Raw genomic sequence first — 19,172 nt, 5'->3', positions numbered from 1 at the left:
GGGCCTAAAAAGAAAATAGGCGCCCCCTTGGGCACACACATCCCTTGCGTTCCAGTGGTTTCTGCCCCAGATCATCCTAAAAATATTAGAAATGGCCATAGATAATATGCCCCCCTAAGGGAAGCGACCCTTGCCTAAGGGGCCCCTTCCCCGTAACCAAATAAACAAAAAAAAAAAAATCCCTAGTGTCTAGTGGGCATTCCTTCTGCCTGATCACCAGATGCCCGGTTGGTTGAAGAGGGTTCTGTGTTGGAGGGAGAAAAGGATTTGCTATTGGATTTTTGCCGCTGGTATTACAGAAGCTGCGGGTGTAACAGTCTTGAGGTTTAGCGTAACTGTACCTCTACAGTGTCTCTTTGACTTCGGTGTAGGCTATCCGTCACATTCTGTAGAGCATTCACAAACTAGTACTACCGTCTTTCTGACCAAAAAACCCTACTGAAGAGACAGTAACACAAGCTTGCAGTATCTCTTTCAACTGCCAGCAACGCCAGACTACAGCTCTTGCTTCTGATTGAATATAATGACCAACAATAAGTGTACCCAATATTGGAGTTATTGTGATTACATTCACTAGCCTTGAAAAAGCCCCAGGTAGACACACCACAGGGGGTGAAACCCGTGTTGGCTCCTTGTCTTATTGTCTCAAACATCCACGACCCTTGTTTGAAATGGACATCAATGAATAACCATGGACTTCAAGGCTCTCAGATAACTTTGCTTGAATTTGCAATAGAAAAAAAACTTTAATTCTTCCAGTGGGTTTTCAATCTTTCATAACCCATAAAATGTGTCTAACCTGGGGGATAGCTCTGATATATTTAAGGCCTGATAGTGAGAGGTGTGTCGTTTTTACTTTTCTGTATTCCCCTTTACAAGTAGCTTCTCAACTATATTATATATCAAATATCCATCATTACTTGACAAACAAAGATGGGTTAGAAGTTTTGACCCATATTTTACATCGTAGTCTTACTTGCACAGCATCAGTTATTATATGTTCTTGTCACCTGGGATAAAATCTGTGCAGATCTGCAAGTTTTTGGAACCCCTCAGTGAATTTATCTTTTGGTTCCCTGGCTCCCTACTGCTTTTGGACTTCAGCCTTTGGTTGGAAATTACTTCTGACTCTGCTACTCCAATGCTATTCATGTCCCTGGGTGATCTAGGATTCACACAGCTAATTCTGTAGTCAATTTGTTGAAAGGCTTACATGAGATTCATTCTATTAATAAACCATGGCAATGCCAGTGATTTGTTCATATCATTGAATTTCTAACACATGACATTGCTTAGCCACACCCTGAACCGCACATAAGGTATTCAACTGAAAAAAAGTTATGTACATTTATCCTCAAAATCTCAAAAAACATCTTCCTACTAAAGCTGGTTAAGACAGCTGGCATTGTACTTTGCTCTTCAAGATCTTTTGACTCTTCTTTTGGTGCCTTGCTGTCAATCTTTGTGAGCAAACATCTAGGCTACAATGAAACATTTCTTAGACATAGTAAGGGAAACTTTCAATTCTATTAAGGACACGGAGCGAGGATTATGCTTTGCTTTCTTCACCACTTTATTCCAGACGCCAATGAAACAACAAACTACATTTCTCATAACCACTTGGGAGAGATCAACAGTAAATAAACAGCCAATCAATTGTCCATGGCCCTCAGATAGTCCTTTGTCGCTGTTGCCACCCCCTCTTTCTTTCGGTGACCGAAATCAACAAACCACGTCTTCATTCTTGCTTGGACTCTTCAGATTCTGAATGAAAAGAACATACTGCTATGACTTTCAATACCCGCAGCAACATAATAGGATTTGAGTAATGTAACAATCATCAACAAATAAAACAGTAATCCAGTAGAGGCAAATATATAACTATTATTTAAAAAATGTCATGCGATTTATCCTCACCTTTACGAAAGTGGTCCCCCAGGGTGGGTCTAGGCATGCCAGAATGGGTGGGTTAATCATCGCCTCAATGTCCTTAAAAGAATTTAAACTTTCCGTTGCGATACTTAGTAAATTTTTAATTCTATGTCGGGCCGGAGTCAAGAGTTTCCCCACCACGAACGATGCCATATTAGGAACTGGTTTGAATTAAAGCCTCTTGGAGGTTTGAGTCTGAAGACCAATCCACCACACTGAGGATATCCTCCAGACAAGCCCCAAGAGAGAACGCCTTTGAGGCAATGGGCCCCAAAAACAGATGGTATCATAGCCCGCTTCTTGCATCACCCACCTAGCAATGTTCAGTGAGAGAAATGCATGAAAAGGTTTCTTGAGGGTGACCAACAATTTCCACTCCCCATGGGGGCGGATATCTGCCATCATGGCTTCATAACATTTAATACATCTGACCAATCTTAACTTCTGGGAATCTGGAAAAAAAGGATAAGATACCACCTGTGAATTACATTTGGTTTGTTTTAAAAATGTGGAAAGTAACCCCATCCACAGTGAATATTCTACTGGTAATGTCTAGCGCCTGAACACCCAATACTCTTCTGCAAGAGATGAGGCACAGCAGGGTGGCCAGTTTGGCTGAAAGTTTCTTGCGAGAAAGATACTTATTGGCCAGAAATAAACACAAATAGATTAAGCCCCTCATTATGAGTTTGGCTGCCCCACCTTGGTACCACCAAACTCGAGGGGAGGACACCACCGCCATGGCATGGTGGCATTCTCTCTATCCCTCCCCCGGTCCAAGAACCCCTCCCCAGGTGTGCTACAGAACATTGCAATACGCGTTCCCGTGGGTCAGACAGCGTGCATTACGACAGGTTAGGGGCAGGGTGGGGGGAGGGAGGGGTGGTTGTATATCCTATGAAAAGGCTGGCAGAGCACAAGGTTGTAATCAGCCAGGCGGCACTGAGTTAACACATTAACGCTAGTGTGGCAGGCCTCAGACCTCCACACTCGGAATGAGGCCTAAAGTACCTGGTTGACATCCCACAATGCTGAGTAGCTAGGTTCCTGGAGAAGGAGCTAAGAGGATACCTCTCATAAGTTTCCTCACTAGAGGATGTTCTCCTACCCGATGATCACCCACCGGCATATGTCCCACCGAGATTGCAGACCTGAAGGTGTTAAGCATTCCATAGGCGATAATTCCAAAGGTATATTAGCCAGAAAATTCACAATATGGCAACTTCCGCCCTCACCGGATTCGAGTATCACCGGTGACACCAGCCCAGTCATCGAGATCACACTGATCGATAGCGTTTAATGATGCTGTCCGCCCATACCTTGGAGAGGAGTCCTGCAGCAGGCCCCTAAATTCCTAGGACTTTTGAGTGTTCCCTGTAATGCTCCAAGCCATAAGCGATAGGGATTTCTCCTGCACTAGAGGATGGGATTCCCATCGGGATCTCTGAGGAGATCCAGAAGGAGGGGATAAAGGGATTGGAAAATCCCAAGAAAGTTGCAGTAGAACCGGATACCAGACTTGTGATTTCCAGATTGGAGTAATCATCACCAGATCCGCCTGTTGTCTCTGCACCTGGGCCGAGGCAAGTTATCTTGGCAAATGGGGGAAAGGCATGCCCCTGTTCCAGGGGCTAGTTCTGTTGAAAAGTGTCTGTGGCAGTCGCTTTGGGGTCTGGCCTCCAGCTGAAGTACCTGGGTAATTGGTGATCCAGGCGCAACGAAACAGGTCCACTGAGCATGGGCCCCATCAGAATTGAAGAGCCTGAAAGAGTTTCGGATGCAGCTGCCAGAGACCTTGTGTCGGGAGTGCCAATCAGTGACCTGGTTGGATACCCCGGGGGGTGTTCCACCCTCACCGAGACCTGGTTCGAGAGGCAATAATCCCAGAAGGATCTGGCCAGATCTGAAAGGGCCCTGGAGCAGGTGCCCTCAGGTGATTTATATATTGTACTGCCGGAACATTGTCCACCTTGAGCAGTGCCCAGCATTTTCCTTGTTCTTGGTCCAACATTTCGAGAACGAACCTGCTAGGAGTTCGAGGCAGTTGACATGCATGTATTTTTCTTGAGCAGACCATGGTCCTCCGGTGGAGAAGGCACCACATCGCCCTTGAACCCCTCCCCGCCCCCCATCCTAAGCCACTGGCATCAGGCTCTATGACAGGTCATGGAGGGAGCCAAATATCGCTCAGCCGTCTCATGCCTCTAAGTGAGCAAGCCACCACTGTATGTCCTTTTGTGCGCCGTCTGTTACGGGGACCACCTATGAATACTTGAGTCCTTTCCGCAAATTGACAACCATGAGGCGCTGCAGGGCACGGTAGTGAAACAGCCCTGGGAAAATGGCTTGGGTTGAGGACAAAAAAGTTTTGACCATCAAGTGTCGCAACTCATGTCTGATTTTGTTCATTTTCCGCAAGGTTATGCTGAGCGTGACTGGGATCGAGTCCACCACAAAGCCTAAGAACACCAGTGTTTGGGTAGGTGTGAGGACAGTCTTTGGCCAGTTGATAATGAAGCTGAGAGACTCGGCAAGAAACCGCCATTTGGAGATGTGAGAACAGAACCTGCAGGGACTGCTCGATCAGGAGAAGATTGTCCAGGTAGACGATGAGGCGGACGCCTCGATCCCTGAGAATCTCCACCACCGGGCACATTACTGTGGCAAAGCACCACTGGGTGGATGAGATCCTGAATGGGAGAGATGAAAACTTGATATAGTATATTTGCATGTTACCCCCAAAATCAAACATCATCTCAGCCCTACTCACCGTATTAGGTAGCATATAGTACAGCGAGTACGCTCTCTGGGAGCGCAGTATCTGGCGTCCCAAACCGGTGCCGTGACACCATCACTTAGCTTACAAAGTTAATTATGAAAAGAGAAGGGGGACAATCCCTCGACCGTGAAGAACCGAGACCATTCATGGTCCCCATATTACTATCTTGCTACGAGCTAGTATGGTCTAATACAATTTCTTAGACCTAGCTTAAACCAACAATTCATATCCTCTGCAAAATGAATAAAAAAGTACCTCAGCTTAAAAGTGCACAAGCAAAATTACTATTGAACGTCCAGCAACATTACTTATACAGGATAATTCTTTAAAAAAAAAAACTCCAACTTGTTACATTACTGCACCAATGCCTGTGTGGGAACCAGATTTTTATAAAAATATGTAAATGAAAACATTGATAATGTGTTGAATTGAACTAACATTTGTAGAGAAATAAATGAAACATAGTGAATAATTTCTGGGAACCCGAATTATCCAAAGATAGGTGAATGAAAACATCCATGACATGTAAAAATCAATAAACTAAAATACATAGAACAGTGACTAGAATATGATACATATGTGTACACTCTTACAAGTTGATGGACACAATTAGGAAAAAAGTCCCTAGAAAATTCGAGGCTAAGACCTTGACTCACATTCTCACTTGAATCGTAATCCTCCTTAGTCTCCCCAAAAATATTTCAGAATCGGCACATGATCTACATGGCTTTTTTTCACCTCCGGTATAAAGTATGCCTAACAGGGAATTGTACCTATCTTTTACCCTCTTCTGGGTAACTTTTAATGTGTCATTCCTTGATATTTTAAGAGCTTTGTTGTGTGCCAGTTCTATATCTTGTGCTCGATAATCTCTTTCAACAAAATGGGTACCCATATCCATGATACATGTATGAAAATCTATGTCCATATTACAATTGCGCCTGGCACGCAACATCTCCCCAAATGGTATTGACCTAATCAGATGTCTCTGGTGTGCACTTGATGCATGCAGAATGGCATTACGGGAAGTTGCTTCACAATATAATCTGCTTTGTATAACTATCTACAGTGAATAATTCCATATACAAAAAAACTATACTCGTTTGACTGTATTGGTAATTAAATCTAATATTTGCATCATTCATGTTGAGATATTCACAAAATTCCATTAATTCACTTATATTTCCTGTCCAAATCATGAAACATTCATCAATATATCGACCCCAATATAAAATGGACTTGTTCCACCAGGCACATCCTGGACCTCAGAGCCACTTTTCCTCCAGCCACACCATTAAGAGGTTTGCGTAAGAAAGAGAGAACCTCAAGCCCATAGCCACCCCCTGTTTTTGTCTGTACCACTCCTTCTTAAACAGAAAAAAAGTATTCTGCAAAATCAAATCCACCATAGCTAGAAGCATTTCAGTATGCTCCCATAAGCTAGCTTATCTTCTGTGAAGGAAATGTCTTAGTGCATGCAAACCTAAGTCATGTCTTATACTGGTATATATTTCAACAACATCTAATGTGACCATAATCATACTGGGGTTCTATTGGACATCACTCCACAAACTCAATATGTGTTTAGTATCTTTTATAAATGATGGAAGGTTCAATACAAAGGGTTGTAAAAATACATCAACAAACTCCGATTTTCTTTCAATTGGTCCTCATGTACCAAATACTATAGATCTACAAAGATGGAAAGGCAAGTCTTTATGAAATTTAGGCAGAGTATATAAACCGGGGTACAGAAGACGTTCCACCTGTAAATACATATATTTATCTTCATCCATTAGGCTTTTATTATACCACATCTTCAAACATTTATTCACTATGCTTGTAGGTGCAAAAATAGGATTATGCAGCACTTTCTCGTAGCAAGTGGTATCCTCCAATTACGTATAAATCTCATGTTCATAGTCTCTGCAATTCATAACTACAATGATAAATTTATCAGCTTGACTTATCTTCAAACTATTATCCTTTTGCCATCCAACATACACAAGTAGAGATATCACTTTTTAAGGACTAAAAGAGTCTTAATCCTGAAGAAACAGTGGTTGTATCCTTTTAACAGTGTACCTTGGATACGTCAAAAACAAAGATGATGCGGGCCACAGAGGATGTGATGCATCAGAAAAGCAAGCATGCGTCAATTCTTTTCCTACTGGGTTGGCGATGCATTGATTCTTTTCCTCGCAGGAAAGGCGATACTGCGGTGCAGGTCGATTAACAAAATGACGCCCAGGAGTGATGCATAGAAAAGGCAGATGCACACCAAAGATGAATCCATACTGAAGCAGGAGATGTAGTTAATCTGCACCCGCGAGAATGGCGCTGCGTTGATTTTTCTGCCGCAACAGCCAGTGCGTGGATTTTTCTTCAGGTCACCAGCTTCCAGATCCAAGGGCCCCAGGGTCTGGATTTGGCACCACTTGGCAAGTCTCAGGACTCTCAGCAGATGAGCCTAGGCACTGGCAGATGAAGTCTTTGATGTCACTGAGACTTCTTAACAGGAGGTAATCTCTGTGCAAGCCCTCGGAGACCCTTGGAAAGCACGATGTAGAAAGCAGAGTCCAGTCCTTTCACTCCTAGGACAGACGAGGACGCCAGCACAGCAAAGCAACAGGCAGAGTGGCAATTTCTCCTACAGCATCCAGCTCTTCTCCCTGGCAGAATGTCCTCAGCCCAGAAGTGTTTGGAAGTTGTGGTCTCTGAGGCCCAATACTCGTTTCTGCCTTTGAAGTAGGCAAACTTCAAAGAAAAGTTGTTGTAGTGCACAAGACCCTGCCTTTCTCTGTACTGGCCCCATACGCTGTTTGTGGGGGTTGGAGTCTGCTTTGTATAAGAACAGGCACAGCACTATTCAGGTGGAAGTGTCAGTTCCTTCCACCACTCATTTTGAATAAGACTCATCATACAGGACATATCTCAGCTCCCTTTGTGTGACTGTCTAGAGTGAATTCACAAACAGCCCAACTGTCATCTTGACCCAGATGTGTATTCCACAGCCAGACAGAGGCACAGAATGGGTAAGCAAGAAAATGCCCACTTTCTAAAAGTAGCAGTTTAAAACTTCCAATTTAAAAAGACAACTACACCAAAAGATATATTTTTAAATTGTGAGTTCAGAGATCCCAAACTCCACATCTCTATCTGCTCCCAAGGGGAGCTTACTTTTAAAGATATTTCAAGGCAATCCCCATGTTAACCTATGGGACAGATAGGCCTTGCAATAGTGAAAATCAAAATCAGCAGTATTTCACTATCAGTACATATAAAACACCCCGTTACATGTCCTACCTTTAAAATTCACTGCACCCTGCCCATGCGGCTGCCTTTGACCTACCTTAGGGGTTACTAACTTGTATTAAAAGGAAAGGTTTGGGCCTGGCAAGTGGGTACATTTGCTAGGTCGAGCTGGCAGTTCCACACTGCCCACACAGACATTACAGTGACAAGTCTGAGACATGCTCACAGGGCTACTCATGTGACTGTCACAATCAATACTACAGGCTCACTAGTAGCAATTGATTTACAGGCCTTGGGAGCACATGATTCTCTGTACTAGGTACTTACTAGTAAATCAAATATGCCAATCATGGATGAACCAATTACCAGTACTATTTTAGACGGAGAGCACTTGCACTTTAGCACTGGTCAGCAGTGGTAAAGTTCCCAGAGTCCTGAAGCCAGGAAAAAGAAAGTTCAGCACAGGATCATAGAATTGAAAGAGGCCAAAAGGACAGTGGAAACCCTGCCGAATGGGGGCCATTTCCAGCAGCCCACTCCCTAGTCCCTCCACCTTTGGGAGGTACTGCCATGGTATACATTCTTAAGGTGAGTATTCTGTGGTTAGAAGTATCCTTCAGAAGAACAAGTTATTTACCTTTGGGAAATAAAAGCAGACACCTAACTTCCCTCCAATCTCCCCACCCATTCTATGGAGTGGACTCCCTAACATCATGATAAGGTTCCAAGTTAGATTTTGCCATGCTGCACTTGGTTTGTGGTGCTCAGTATCTGAGGTCGCAGAAGGAGTAAAATCAGAAACTGGATTCAGTGCACAGGTTTGGCACTTAAATGCTTCTCTGCTCCATCATTTCTGGGGAGGTGTGGAGTCCTTACCAAGCAGCGTGTCTGCACTTGTTGAACATTGCTCAGAAAATTTACCAGATCAAGTCTGGAACCTGGGATATTCTTAAATTGACCTTTGGTCCTGATAACTCTGTTTATATAATGTTCAGTTCATGTCACCCATGTCAGAGATATTGATGACCTAGGGGTCTACCTGAGTTTTATGGATTTGATCCATGACATTCAAATGCAAAGATATTGCTTAACTAGTATTTATCAACAATGTTAATATTGCTGCTTCGGTGGATGTTTCACATTGTGCCTTGTGTGCCCTACAAAAAACCTCTTACAATAAATAAAAACAACCTGCCTCCATAGGATTATGTTGACCATAGGAATCCATATTACTACCATTCTGTGTAACTGACAATAATTAAGTCTTATATCAACAGAAGATGATATTATTTTCATGATTGTTTGTAAATAGATACTTTTATTGTTTTAAGATACCACTCTGATCGAACTTTAGAGTTTATTGTTCATGTTTAAATTATCATAGTCAATTTGAGTTCAAAATCCAGTACCACCATGCTGGATTAAGCTTTCACTGCGCCCTACTCAGCTAGCTAGCTAGAAAGAAAAATATTTTTTCAATAATACTGTCAGCAGTGGAAGGACACCATTCAAGATGAAGTAATCAGTATGTGGTCCATGCTCCCGACTAAATAAGAGGAAGTGAAGCCGCCACACACTGCCCAATTAAGAAGCAGCAAATGAGCGCGACAGTGAAGCCCACAAATGGCAAGTTATGGGCGGGCTCCAGTGCCTTCTAGTAACCAGTATCTCTTGCAAGAGAGAGCGCTAGCAGCTCATGCGCAGCCACAGGTGTGACCAAAAAAAAAAAGCATTTTAGTGAAAGCATTTGTCTTCAATAATTTCTTTGTTTTGTATGTGATGTTTGAAAACTAATTTTTATCTATGATATGGTTAGAAATGGAATTATATTTTTAAAATCTTAGGTGAGCCTCATAACAAGCTAAAGAAAAATGAAAATGGCCTTAGTCCCGAAGTGGAGGAGAATGATGTTGCAGATGAGAGCACAGTGAAAGGTACTTTCATCTATTTGACTGGGGAAACTTACTTCAATGTGATTGTTCAACTCTCAGTAACAAATACACCACATCCCTATCTAAGTAATACATCTGGATGTGTGCATTTTTAAATGTAAAATGGCATGAAGAAGTTGGGAATAGTGACACACAGAATGCTATTCTGTCTTGTTTTTCTGTCAGCGCATTGTTTTTTCATACCAGAGATGTTTTCCACTGTCAAAGAAATATCCAGATGTGAATACTAATTACATTGTACATCGAGAACCAAAAAGAGTTTTATTCCATGTCCACCTGTGTCTGTGAAACTGTTGCACATAACACTTTGAATTTTTGAATTGAGAGTGCAACATATTTTCGCGTCTATAGAATATGGAATTGGGCACACAAAATGCACGTTAGACAGGTGCCCATGTGAATATTAAATATCTATTAGCCACTAAACATTCGTTAATTCTAGTGCTTGTTTTTGTGACATGATCATTACCCTTTGGAGTAGTGCAGATACATAAAATTGCTTGTGGGGCATGAATTGTTAGGCCATGTTACCTCTAATTAGGAACACATGTAAGATCAGCAAGGTTAAAACGTGTCTGTAGTTGCTGGTGTTCCATTTCTGAAGGTGGATGGCCAATCAGTTTGGCCTGCACTATTACTTTTTATGCATGGGGTGAATAATTATTTGGTTAGACCCTATCTGTAATTTTATAGACAGGCTAAAAGACTGAATGGAATCAGCTATTTGTACTTGGATTAATTACTAATTACTTTTATTAAATAGTGTGTCTCCAACCATCACTTTCAACTGTATTGTCAATTGTAGCAGGACTCTTGGTGAGTGATGACGACTTAAACTAAAATCTCTCATTATTGGCAGATAGATACACAATACTCCTAATTTTGAGGTGTGGTTACTTAAAGGAAGCAAGCATAGTAAATAAGTAGTTTTTCTAGCCCAACCAAAAAATGTATTTGCCTCAAAGAACAAACCCTAATGATTAGTTCCTTATAATTCAGAAATGTTGACCTCATACCACAAAATTGACTTGTGATCTAACTACTCCTGTATGGGACGCTGCAGTGCTTGCCTACACAAGCAGCACACTACAAGTGTAGGGTGTGTAGTTGGAAGGATTTTGTTTTTATTTTTTTAGTTTTGATCCTACATATGAAGTGTTTCCATGCCGTGAGCAATGACCACCGAAATGCGGTTATTGTGTTATGGAATAAAGCACGTAGCAGTGTGAGCAGTGTGTTGGATGATGAACTGTAGGAGGCAGATGCACAGTTTTTTGGTTTTAGCATGTTGGTAGCTTTGCAGGTCCCCTTTTTGTATTTCATATACTATTGTCTGCTTAGCTGGATCTGTTGGGATGGACACTTTTTATTATCATCCCATATCGGACTCTCTTTGAGAGATGTATAAAACAGACAGATTGTATAGCTATCTGGGACCTGCGGTAAATTAACTATATTAAAATCTAGCAAACTGTCCATTAATGTGTGACAGATCTCTTCAGGTATTCTATGTCTGTTCATTTGGTTATGTTTGTTTTTTTGGCTGTACAGTGCTGGTGATGGGCAAACCTCATAGCAAATTTGTCTTATGTGAATATAAGAGGTATAAGCTACAATGTGTTGCTGACCTCTGCGTATTATGGTTTTAGTATTTTTGTGAGCCATAACTGTTGCACATGGAAGTACATAACTATATAATTCCACAGCAAACCATAGGTCAGCCCTTTTTATTGTATATACCTTGCCTGCTTAATGAAAGATAATATAAAAAGTTTAGGCTTTTGGCTGGACTTCTGTCTTACGATGGAATGTCACATGAAAAAACGTGCTACCACCTGTTCCAATCTTTTGAGGACTTTCTGGAAAATGTTTACATTCCTCCCCTTCATGGCTAAAAGGCTTATCGTTCAGGCTCTCATATTGTCACGCCTGGACTATGGGAATGTTTTTTTATTTATGAGCTCTCCATCCTATGTCTTAAAGAGACTGCAGGTGGCACAAAATGCTGCTGCCCGCCTACTGATGGGCTATTCTGCCAAAAAAGCCCTGGCCTCTCTCCATTGGCTTCCCATTGAACAAAGTATCAACTTTAAAGCCATTTGTTTCATTCACCAGGCACTTCATAAAAAGGGTCCGGCCTTTCTTAGGCTGATTGTAACCCTATAAATTCCCCAAAGATCACTTAGATCCTCATCTGCTTCCTTGATTAACATCTGTCGTGGTCAGAAAGCAAGATGGGGAGGCAGGTCTTTTGCTTTTAAAGCAGGTAATCTATGGAATTCCCTCCCACTAGAACTCCACCTAGAGAACTCTGAACTTTCCTTCCGTAAAAAGTTGAAGACTTTGGCGGTGCATCAAACAGATTATAGAATAAACGGTGTGTGGCTTCAATTGAATTGAAAAAAGCTCCAACCTTCTTATTAAAATTATTATTTTTATTTATAACTGTTTACAAATTAAATAAAATGTGAAATCATTTGTGTATGTGTTTGATGGAATGCTTGTTTTTGTCTTTTTTTGTGTATTGTTTTGTGGTTCAAATAATTGACAGTGCTTAGGCTGGAGTCCCCGCTTCCAGTAATGACTTGGTTGGGAGGGGTTCCCACATTGCAGTAATGATTCAATGGAGATTAACTGAGTTCCAATACTGATAAAATGGGGGTCCACAGAAGGAAACCAGTTGGGAACCACTGATTTAGGAAGTTGGTGGCCAAGGAGAGTGAGGAAAAAAACAACGTACATATAGTAAAAGGGAAGCTTTTGGGCCTGGCAAGTTGGTGCACTTGCCAGGTCGAAATGACAGTTTAAAGCTGCACACATAGACATTGCAATGGCAGGCCTGAGACAAGTTTGCAGAGCTACACTTGTGGGTGTCACAATCAGTGCTGCAGGCACACTAGTAGCATTTGCTCTATAGGACCTGGGTTCTCCTTGTGCACTATATTGGGACCTTCTGGTAGATCAGATATGCAAATCATGGTTAAGCCAATCACCAATACCATTTAGGCAGAGAGTACGTTCACTTTAGCACTGGTCAGCAATGGTAAAGTGCCTAGATTCCTAAAGCCAGCAAAAACTAAATTCAGCACAGGATAAAAAATAAGTGGTCAGTTGCAATAGGTTTGAGGAAAACCCTGCAAAAAGAGCCATTTCCAACAGGTACCAACACATTTTTCCTCCCATAGATGAAGTAAATATCACATTTGGTCATGAACAGTTAAGCACATCAAGGCTCAAGGCTTAATTCTGTTACTCAAGTCATACTCCAGACAGATATAATGTCTTTGGACCTTGCTCCTGCCTTCCAGGTCAGGTAAACTATTCTTTTCTGGATGGACTTTGGTTCCTTGTCTTTCTGAGCAGGTCTTTGCATACTATTATTTTAAGAGGGGAGTCTGGGAAGGGGCCTGGGTCTTCAAAAGTCCTTGTCCTGGTCAGACATCTCTGTGAGTTGCAGCTTTAGAACATCTTTACTTTTTAAGAGAAACAATACATTGTTTTGAGGACTATGTAGGGAAAAGTATGCAATATTCAGGGCTTATATTAATAGCCATAGCGTGGACAGCATATTTTTCACACTTGAAAGGAGTGGCATCACCAAATGACAACAGGGATGTGTATAAGACATCATTTTGGAAGTCATTCCTGTTTCCAGACAGCTCCTCTTTTTTAAAGTTGTAGGCAGCAGGGGTGTATATCAAGGCAGACATTCTGAGTATTTGTAATTTCTCTGGTGAGATTTAGGGATAGTCTGTCTGGTGTGTGTACTCAGAAACCCTGATATGAAATCAGCTGTTTGTGCTGCAATCACTGTATCTTGAGAAGACCCATTACACATTGCACATTTAACTAATGTCTGTAAATAAACTGAGAACCATGTCCAAAAGAGAATAATTTTGAACAGAAACATACCCTAATGAGTCGTTGTTAACTGTGTCCACAGAGCACAGTATGTAAAAACCTCAGCCCATTCCAAAAACAAATTAATCCCTTCAAACTAGGAAGAATCCTTTACTCTGATGACCACATGAACCACACAGAGCCCAAAACACATCTAATCGGTTGTTCCTTCTACCCTACTCCAAATGCGTTTAACAATTTCTCTTGCAAATGTGAATAGAACCACATTAAACAGCCTTGAAACCTAAAACTTTTAATGTGACCACTCTAATTCAGACATGTTACTATTAAACATCACAAGAGAGACAAAAGTGTTTTGATGGCTCTGTTCTTTAGTGGTGTATTAACAAAAAATATAGGTAACGTGTCTTAAAACGTGGATTTACCGCATCTGACTATAAATAAGAAAAACATCTATAATTCTGATAAATGAGAGATTAATCATGGTCTACTTCGTATTGATCTATTTACAGAGCTGCGCCACCTTTAATGACTCTGAAAAAATAATTTATCTAACACATAAAGTGATGCTGATAAGTGAACCTTAGAGGTTAAGTTGGGTTTGGAGGGTCCTTAATATTCTTTGTCCAAGGCCAATTTAAACAGTTCCCTCTATAGTAGTTCCCTAGAATGTACATAATTGGGTTTGTTTTGTTATTCTGCATCTCGACTGTAGGACGTTGGCTCTGTATGCACTATTTCAAAGTAAGGAATAGTATGCACAGAGTCCAAGGGTTCCCCTTAGAGGTAAGATAGTGGCAAAAAGAGATAATACTAATGCTCTATTTTGTGGTAGTGTGGTCGAGCAGTAGGCTTATCCAAGGAGTAGTGTTAAGCATTTGTTGTACATACACACAGGCAATAAATGAGGAACACGCACTCAGAGACAATTCCAGGCCAATAGGTTTTTGTATAGAAAAATAGCTTTTCTTAGTTTATTTTAAGAACCACGGGTTCAAATTCTACATGTAATACTTTGCATGAAAGGTATTGCAGGTAAGTACTTTAGGAACTTTGAATAATCCCAATAGCATATATACTTTTCAAATAAAACACATATAGCTATTTTAAAACTAGACACAGTGCAATTTTCACAGTTCCTAGGGGAGGTAAGTAATTGTTAGTTCTTGCAGGTAAGTAAACCACCCACGGGGTTCAAGTTTGGGTCCAAGGTAGCCCACCGTTGGGGGTTCAGAGCAACCCCAAAGTTACCTCACCAGCAGCTCAGGGCCGGTCAGGTGCAGAGTTCAAAGTGGTGCCCAAAACGCATAGGCTTCAATGGAGAAGGGGGTGTCCCGGTTCCAGTCTGCCAGCAGGTAAGTACCCGCGTCTTCGGAGGGCAGACCAGGGGGGTTTTGTAGGGCACCGGGGGACACACAAGTTAGCACAGGAAGTACACCCTCAGCAGCACGGGGGAGGCCGGGTGCAGTGTGCAAACACACGTCGGGTTTTCTATTGGAATCAATGGCAGACCAGGGGGTCTCTTCAGCGATGCAGGCTGGGGGGGGGGGGGGGGGGCTCCTCGGGGTAGCCACCACCTGGGCAAGGGAGAGGGCCTCCTGGGGGTCACTCCTGCACTGCAGTTCCGATCTTTCAGGTCCTGGGGGCTGCGGGTGCAGGGTCTTTTCCAGGTGTCGGGATCTGGGAGTCAGGCAGTCGCGGTCAGGGGGAGCCTTGGGATTCCCTCTGCAGGTGTCGCTGTGGGGGTTCAGGGGGGACAACTTTGGTTACTCACAGTCTCGGAGTCGCCGGGGAGTCCTCCCTGAAGTGTTGTTTCTCCACAAGTCGAGCCGGGGGCGTCGGGTGCAGAGTTGCAAGTCTCACGCTTCTGTCGGGAAATGCAGTTTTAAAGTTGCTCCTTTGAAACAAAGTTGCAGTCTTGGGTGAACAGGGACGCTGTCCTCTGGAGTTTCTTGGTCCTTCTAGAGCAGGGCAGTCCTCTGAGGATTCAGAGGTCGCTGGTCCTGGGGAAAGCGTCGCTGGAGCAGTTTTCTTCCAAAGGTGGGAGACAGGCCGGTAGAGCTGGGGCCAAAGCAGTTGGTGTCTCCGTCTTCTCTGCAGGGTTTTTCAGCTCAGCAGTCCTCTTCTTCCTAGGTTGCAGGAATCTGAGTTCCTAGGTTCTGGGGAGCCCCTAAATACTGAATTTAGGGGTGTGTTTAGGTCTGGGAGGGCAGTAGCCAATGGCTACTGTCCTTTAGGGTGGCTACACCCTCTTTGTGCCTCCTCCCTGAGGGGAGGGGGGCACATCCCTATTCCTATTGGGGGAATCCTCCATCTGCAAGATGGAGGATTTCTAAAAGTCAGAGTCACCTCAGCTGAGGACACCTTAGGGGCTGTCCTGACTGGCCAGTGACTTCTCCTTGTTTTTCTCATTATCTCTCCTGGACTTGCCGCCAAAAGTGGGGGCTGTGTCCAGGGGGCGGGCATCTCCACTAGCTGGAGTGCCCTGGGGCATTGTAACACGAAGCCTGAGCCTTTGAGGCTCACTGCTAGGTGTTACAGTTCCTGCAGGGGGGAGGTGTGAAGCACCTCCACCCAGAGCAGGCTTTTGTTTCTGTCCTCAGAGAGCACAAAGGCCCTCACCACATGGGGCCAGAAACTCGTCTCTCAGCAGCAGGCTGGCACAGACCAGTCAGTCCTGCACTGAACAATTGGGTAAAATACAGGGGGCATCTCTAAGATGCACTCTGTGTGCATTTTTCAATAAATCCAACACTGGCATCAGTGTGGGTTTATTATTCTGAGAAGTTTGATACTAAACTTCCCAGTATTCAGTGTAGCCATTATGGAGCTGTGGAGTTCGTTTTTGACAGACTCCCAGACCATATAGTCTTATGGCTACCCTGCACTTACAATGTCTAAGGTTTTGCTTAGACACTGTAGGGGCATAGTGCTCATGCACCTATGCCCTCACCTGTGGTATAGTGCACCCTGCCTTAGGGCTGTAAGGCCTGCTAGAGGGGTGACTTACCTATGCCATAGGCAATGTGAGGTTGGCATGGCACCCTGAGGGGAGTGCCATATCGACTTAGTCATTTTCTCCCCACCAGCACACACAAGCTGGCAAGCATTGCGTCTGTGCTGAGTGAGGGGTCCCTAGGGTGGCATAAGACATGCTGCAGCCCTTAGAGACCTTCCCTGGCATCAGGGCCCTTGTACCAGGGGTACCAGTTACAAGGGACCAGAGACAATGGTACATTTTAGGTGAAAGAACACTGGTGCTGGGGCCTGGTTAGCAGGGTCCCAGCACACTTCTCAGTCAAGTCAGCATCAGTATCAGGCAAAAAGTGGGGGGTAACTGCAACAGGGAGCCATTTCTTTACATCGACCATACCTATGCAGTTATGCTACTCCTTTAAAATGATACATTTTGTGTTTGCACCTCCAATTATGTTCCGAAAAGGTTTATTTTTCCACTGAAATGTTATTACAGCATTGTGTCTTGTATTTTTGCATTTCAGTTAAATTTAACTGGAAGGGAACTATCAAAGCTTTATTAAAAGAAGCTCCAGAAAATGAAATGAGTATTAAAAAACTCCGGAAAAAGGTATGGTTCTTTTGTGCTGTTTCTAATTATATTTGAAACTGCAGCTGGTCTGGTTGTTTTATGTTGGTTGTTAATGTTCTGTTTATAGAAAATACTCAGTAAAAGATACATAGGTGAGAGTTCTGAACGCCCTGCCTCTAGGATTGTGCCTTTCTAGTGAAATGTAGAGACGAATGAGCTTGCTTCTTAATATTGACAGCATACTACTGTTAGTATGCCTGTACCTAATTAAGACTTTACTGCATCTCTGCATGGTACATTTTCCTTATCCTAATTTCAGGGCTCAAGATGTATCTTTCTATACGTATAAGAAGTAGCTCTGCATATACATACAAATATATAAAAATAAGGAGATAGGCTGTTCTGGCATCATTTTGTATCCTTACTGCTTTTGTCTCTAGGCTTACCACGTGTTCACTGCACATGATTTAAACATGTACGTAGCTTGTATGCTTTCATTTTCATGTAATTGTCTGTTGACACACTTCAGCTTTGACGAAATGCATTTTTCTCCTTAGCTTTCAAATGTTTACCGGCACTTGATAAATCTGATTCTAGATAGATATGTGTTTAATTGAAAAACCATAGGTTCCACAAAGCTTCAAACATCTGGGGAATTTCTTAAGAAGGAACACTTTCACCATATACCTTTCAGTATTTCTTCCCAAAGAAACGGCTAATCCTCCTTTATTGGCCTGTTGATTACCTTGCCTTCGCTTTGGGGCACCCTGAGGCAAGTTAAAGCAACAATGTTCAGTGCAGGAGAAAGGTGATGAACACAGTTCACCTTGGGTGTTTGTTTTGTTTAGTGAAGACGCAGACAGCAGTCCAACAGTGAGGAAAACCCAGAGCGCAAATCTCAGAAGAATTTATCTTTACCTTGGTTGAACCTGGTTTTGTTCCCTGACACCGTTCCGTCAGCCACCTCACCTTATGGGACATTGTACTGTTGACTCCATTAAACTATGTCACTTGGTACAGGATTCATACTTAACTATCCTTTTTCTTATCTCAACTCACTCCCAAGCTGGCTTCAGCGCCAGAGTTGGTCGCAGAGGTTCAGCTCTAGCAGACTCTGACACCTTGGTAGAGTCTGCTACTTCAGACGTTGGAGAGAGACGTCAGGCCAATTAATTGCACATGAATCAACTCTTTGGTCCAGAAACTTATGACCCAAAGCACTTTGACAGGTGGAGGGCATTTGCAAATGGATACCTACCAATAGGTCTTTTGGTGCAGCGGTTCATTATTGCTCAATAGTATACTCTTCTCATTCCTGTTATTCAATTCCCTCTATTTCTGACTTCGTCGTAAAATATTTTTTCTCATGGAGTAATTAGGAGCTCCTACATTGAGGCACTATTTCTGAGCAGCAATTTTGGTTCTCAACTGAATTGTCTTGATATTAATTTGGAAACAAAAGAGATTTTTTTTTGTATCTAAAAAGCATCATGGTTTCATTGTGTATTACCCCTCAAGCAGGACATAGCACAGCGTGCGTTACACAGAGCATCTAACAAGGTTTCCTTTTAATCACAAGGCAAATGTATTTCTACATTAAATGGCCAGAAGAAGGTTATTACATTCCACAATTTAAACAATTGATGAACCCAGTTGAACACTGGATTGCTTCACTCCTCTTCCACCTCTCTCCTATGCATTCCCATAGTGTCATCATTACATTCCTGCTACCATGTCATTCTTTATATCAAATATAACAGTTTACATGTGAGCCAGGATCTGTAAAGACTGTTGTAGAGACCAGGCGGGAGCTGTGGGATGGGGAAAATGGGAAATTTCACAAGAA

The 19,172-nt window shown here is 42.7% G+C and overlaps 1 protein-coding gene across 1 annotated transcript in view; it reads left to right on the top strand.

Annotated features, from left to right (window-relative positions):
- LYAR (Ly1 antibody reactive) overlaps positions 1 to 19,172 on the top strand; it is a 113,424-nt gene that overhangs the window by 35,604 nt on the left and 58,648 nt on the right. Inside the window, exons 7-8 of the mRNA XM_069202889.1 lie at positions 9,811 to 9,900; positions 17,280 to 17,365. Of these exons, the coding sequence (XP_069058990.1) occupies positions 9,811 to 9,900; positions 17,280 to 17,365 (176 nt within the window). The remainder of the gene's footprint in view (positions 1 to 9,810; positions 9,901 to 17,279; positions 17,366 to 19,172) is intronic.

Source organism: Pleurodeles waltl, chromosome 1_2 (assembly GCF_031143425.1).
Source record: "Pleurodeles waltl isolate 20211129_DDA chromosome 1_2, aPleWal1.hap1.20221129, whole genome shotgun sequence".
In the NCBI taxonomy this organism is placed as follows: Eukaryota; Metazoa; Chordata; class Amphibia; order Caudata; family Salamandridae; genus Pleurodeles; species Pleurodeles waltl.
The sequence above is the reverse complement of the archived record's forward strand: the minus strand, read 5'-3'. Positions and strand labels throughout refer to the sequence as shown.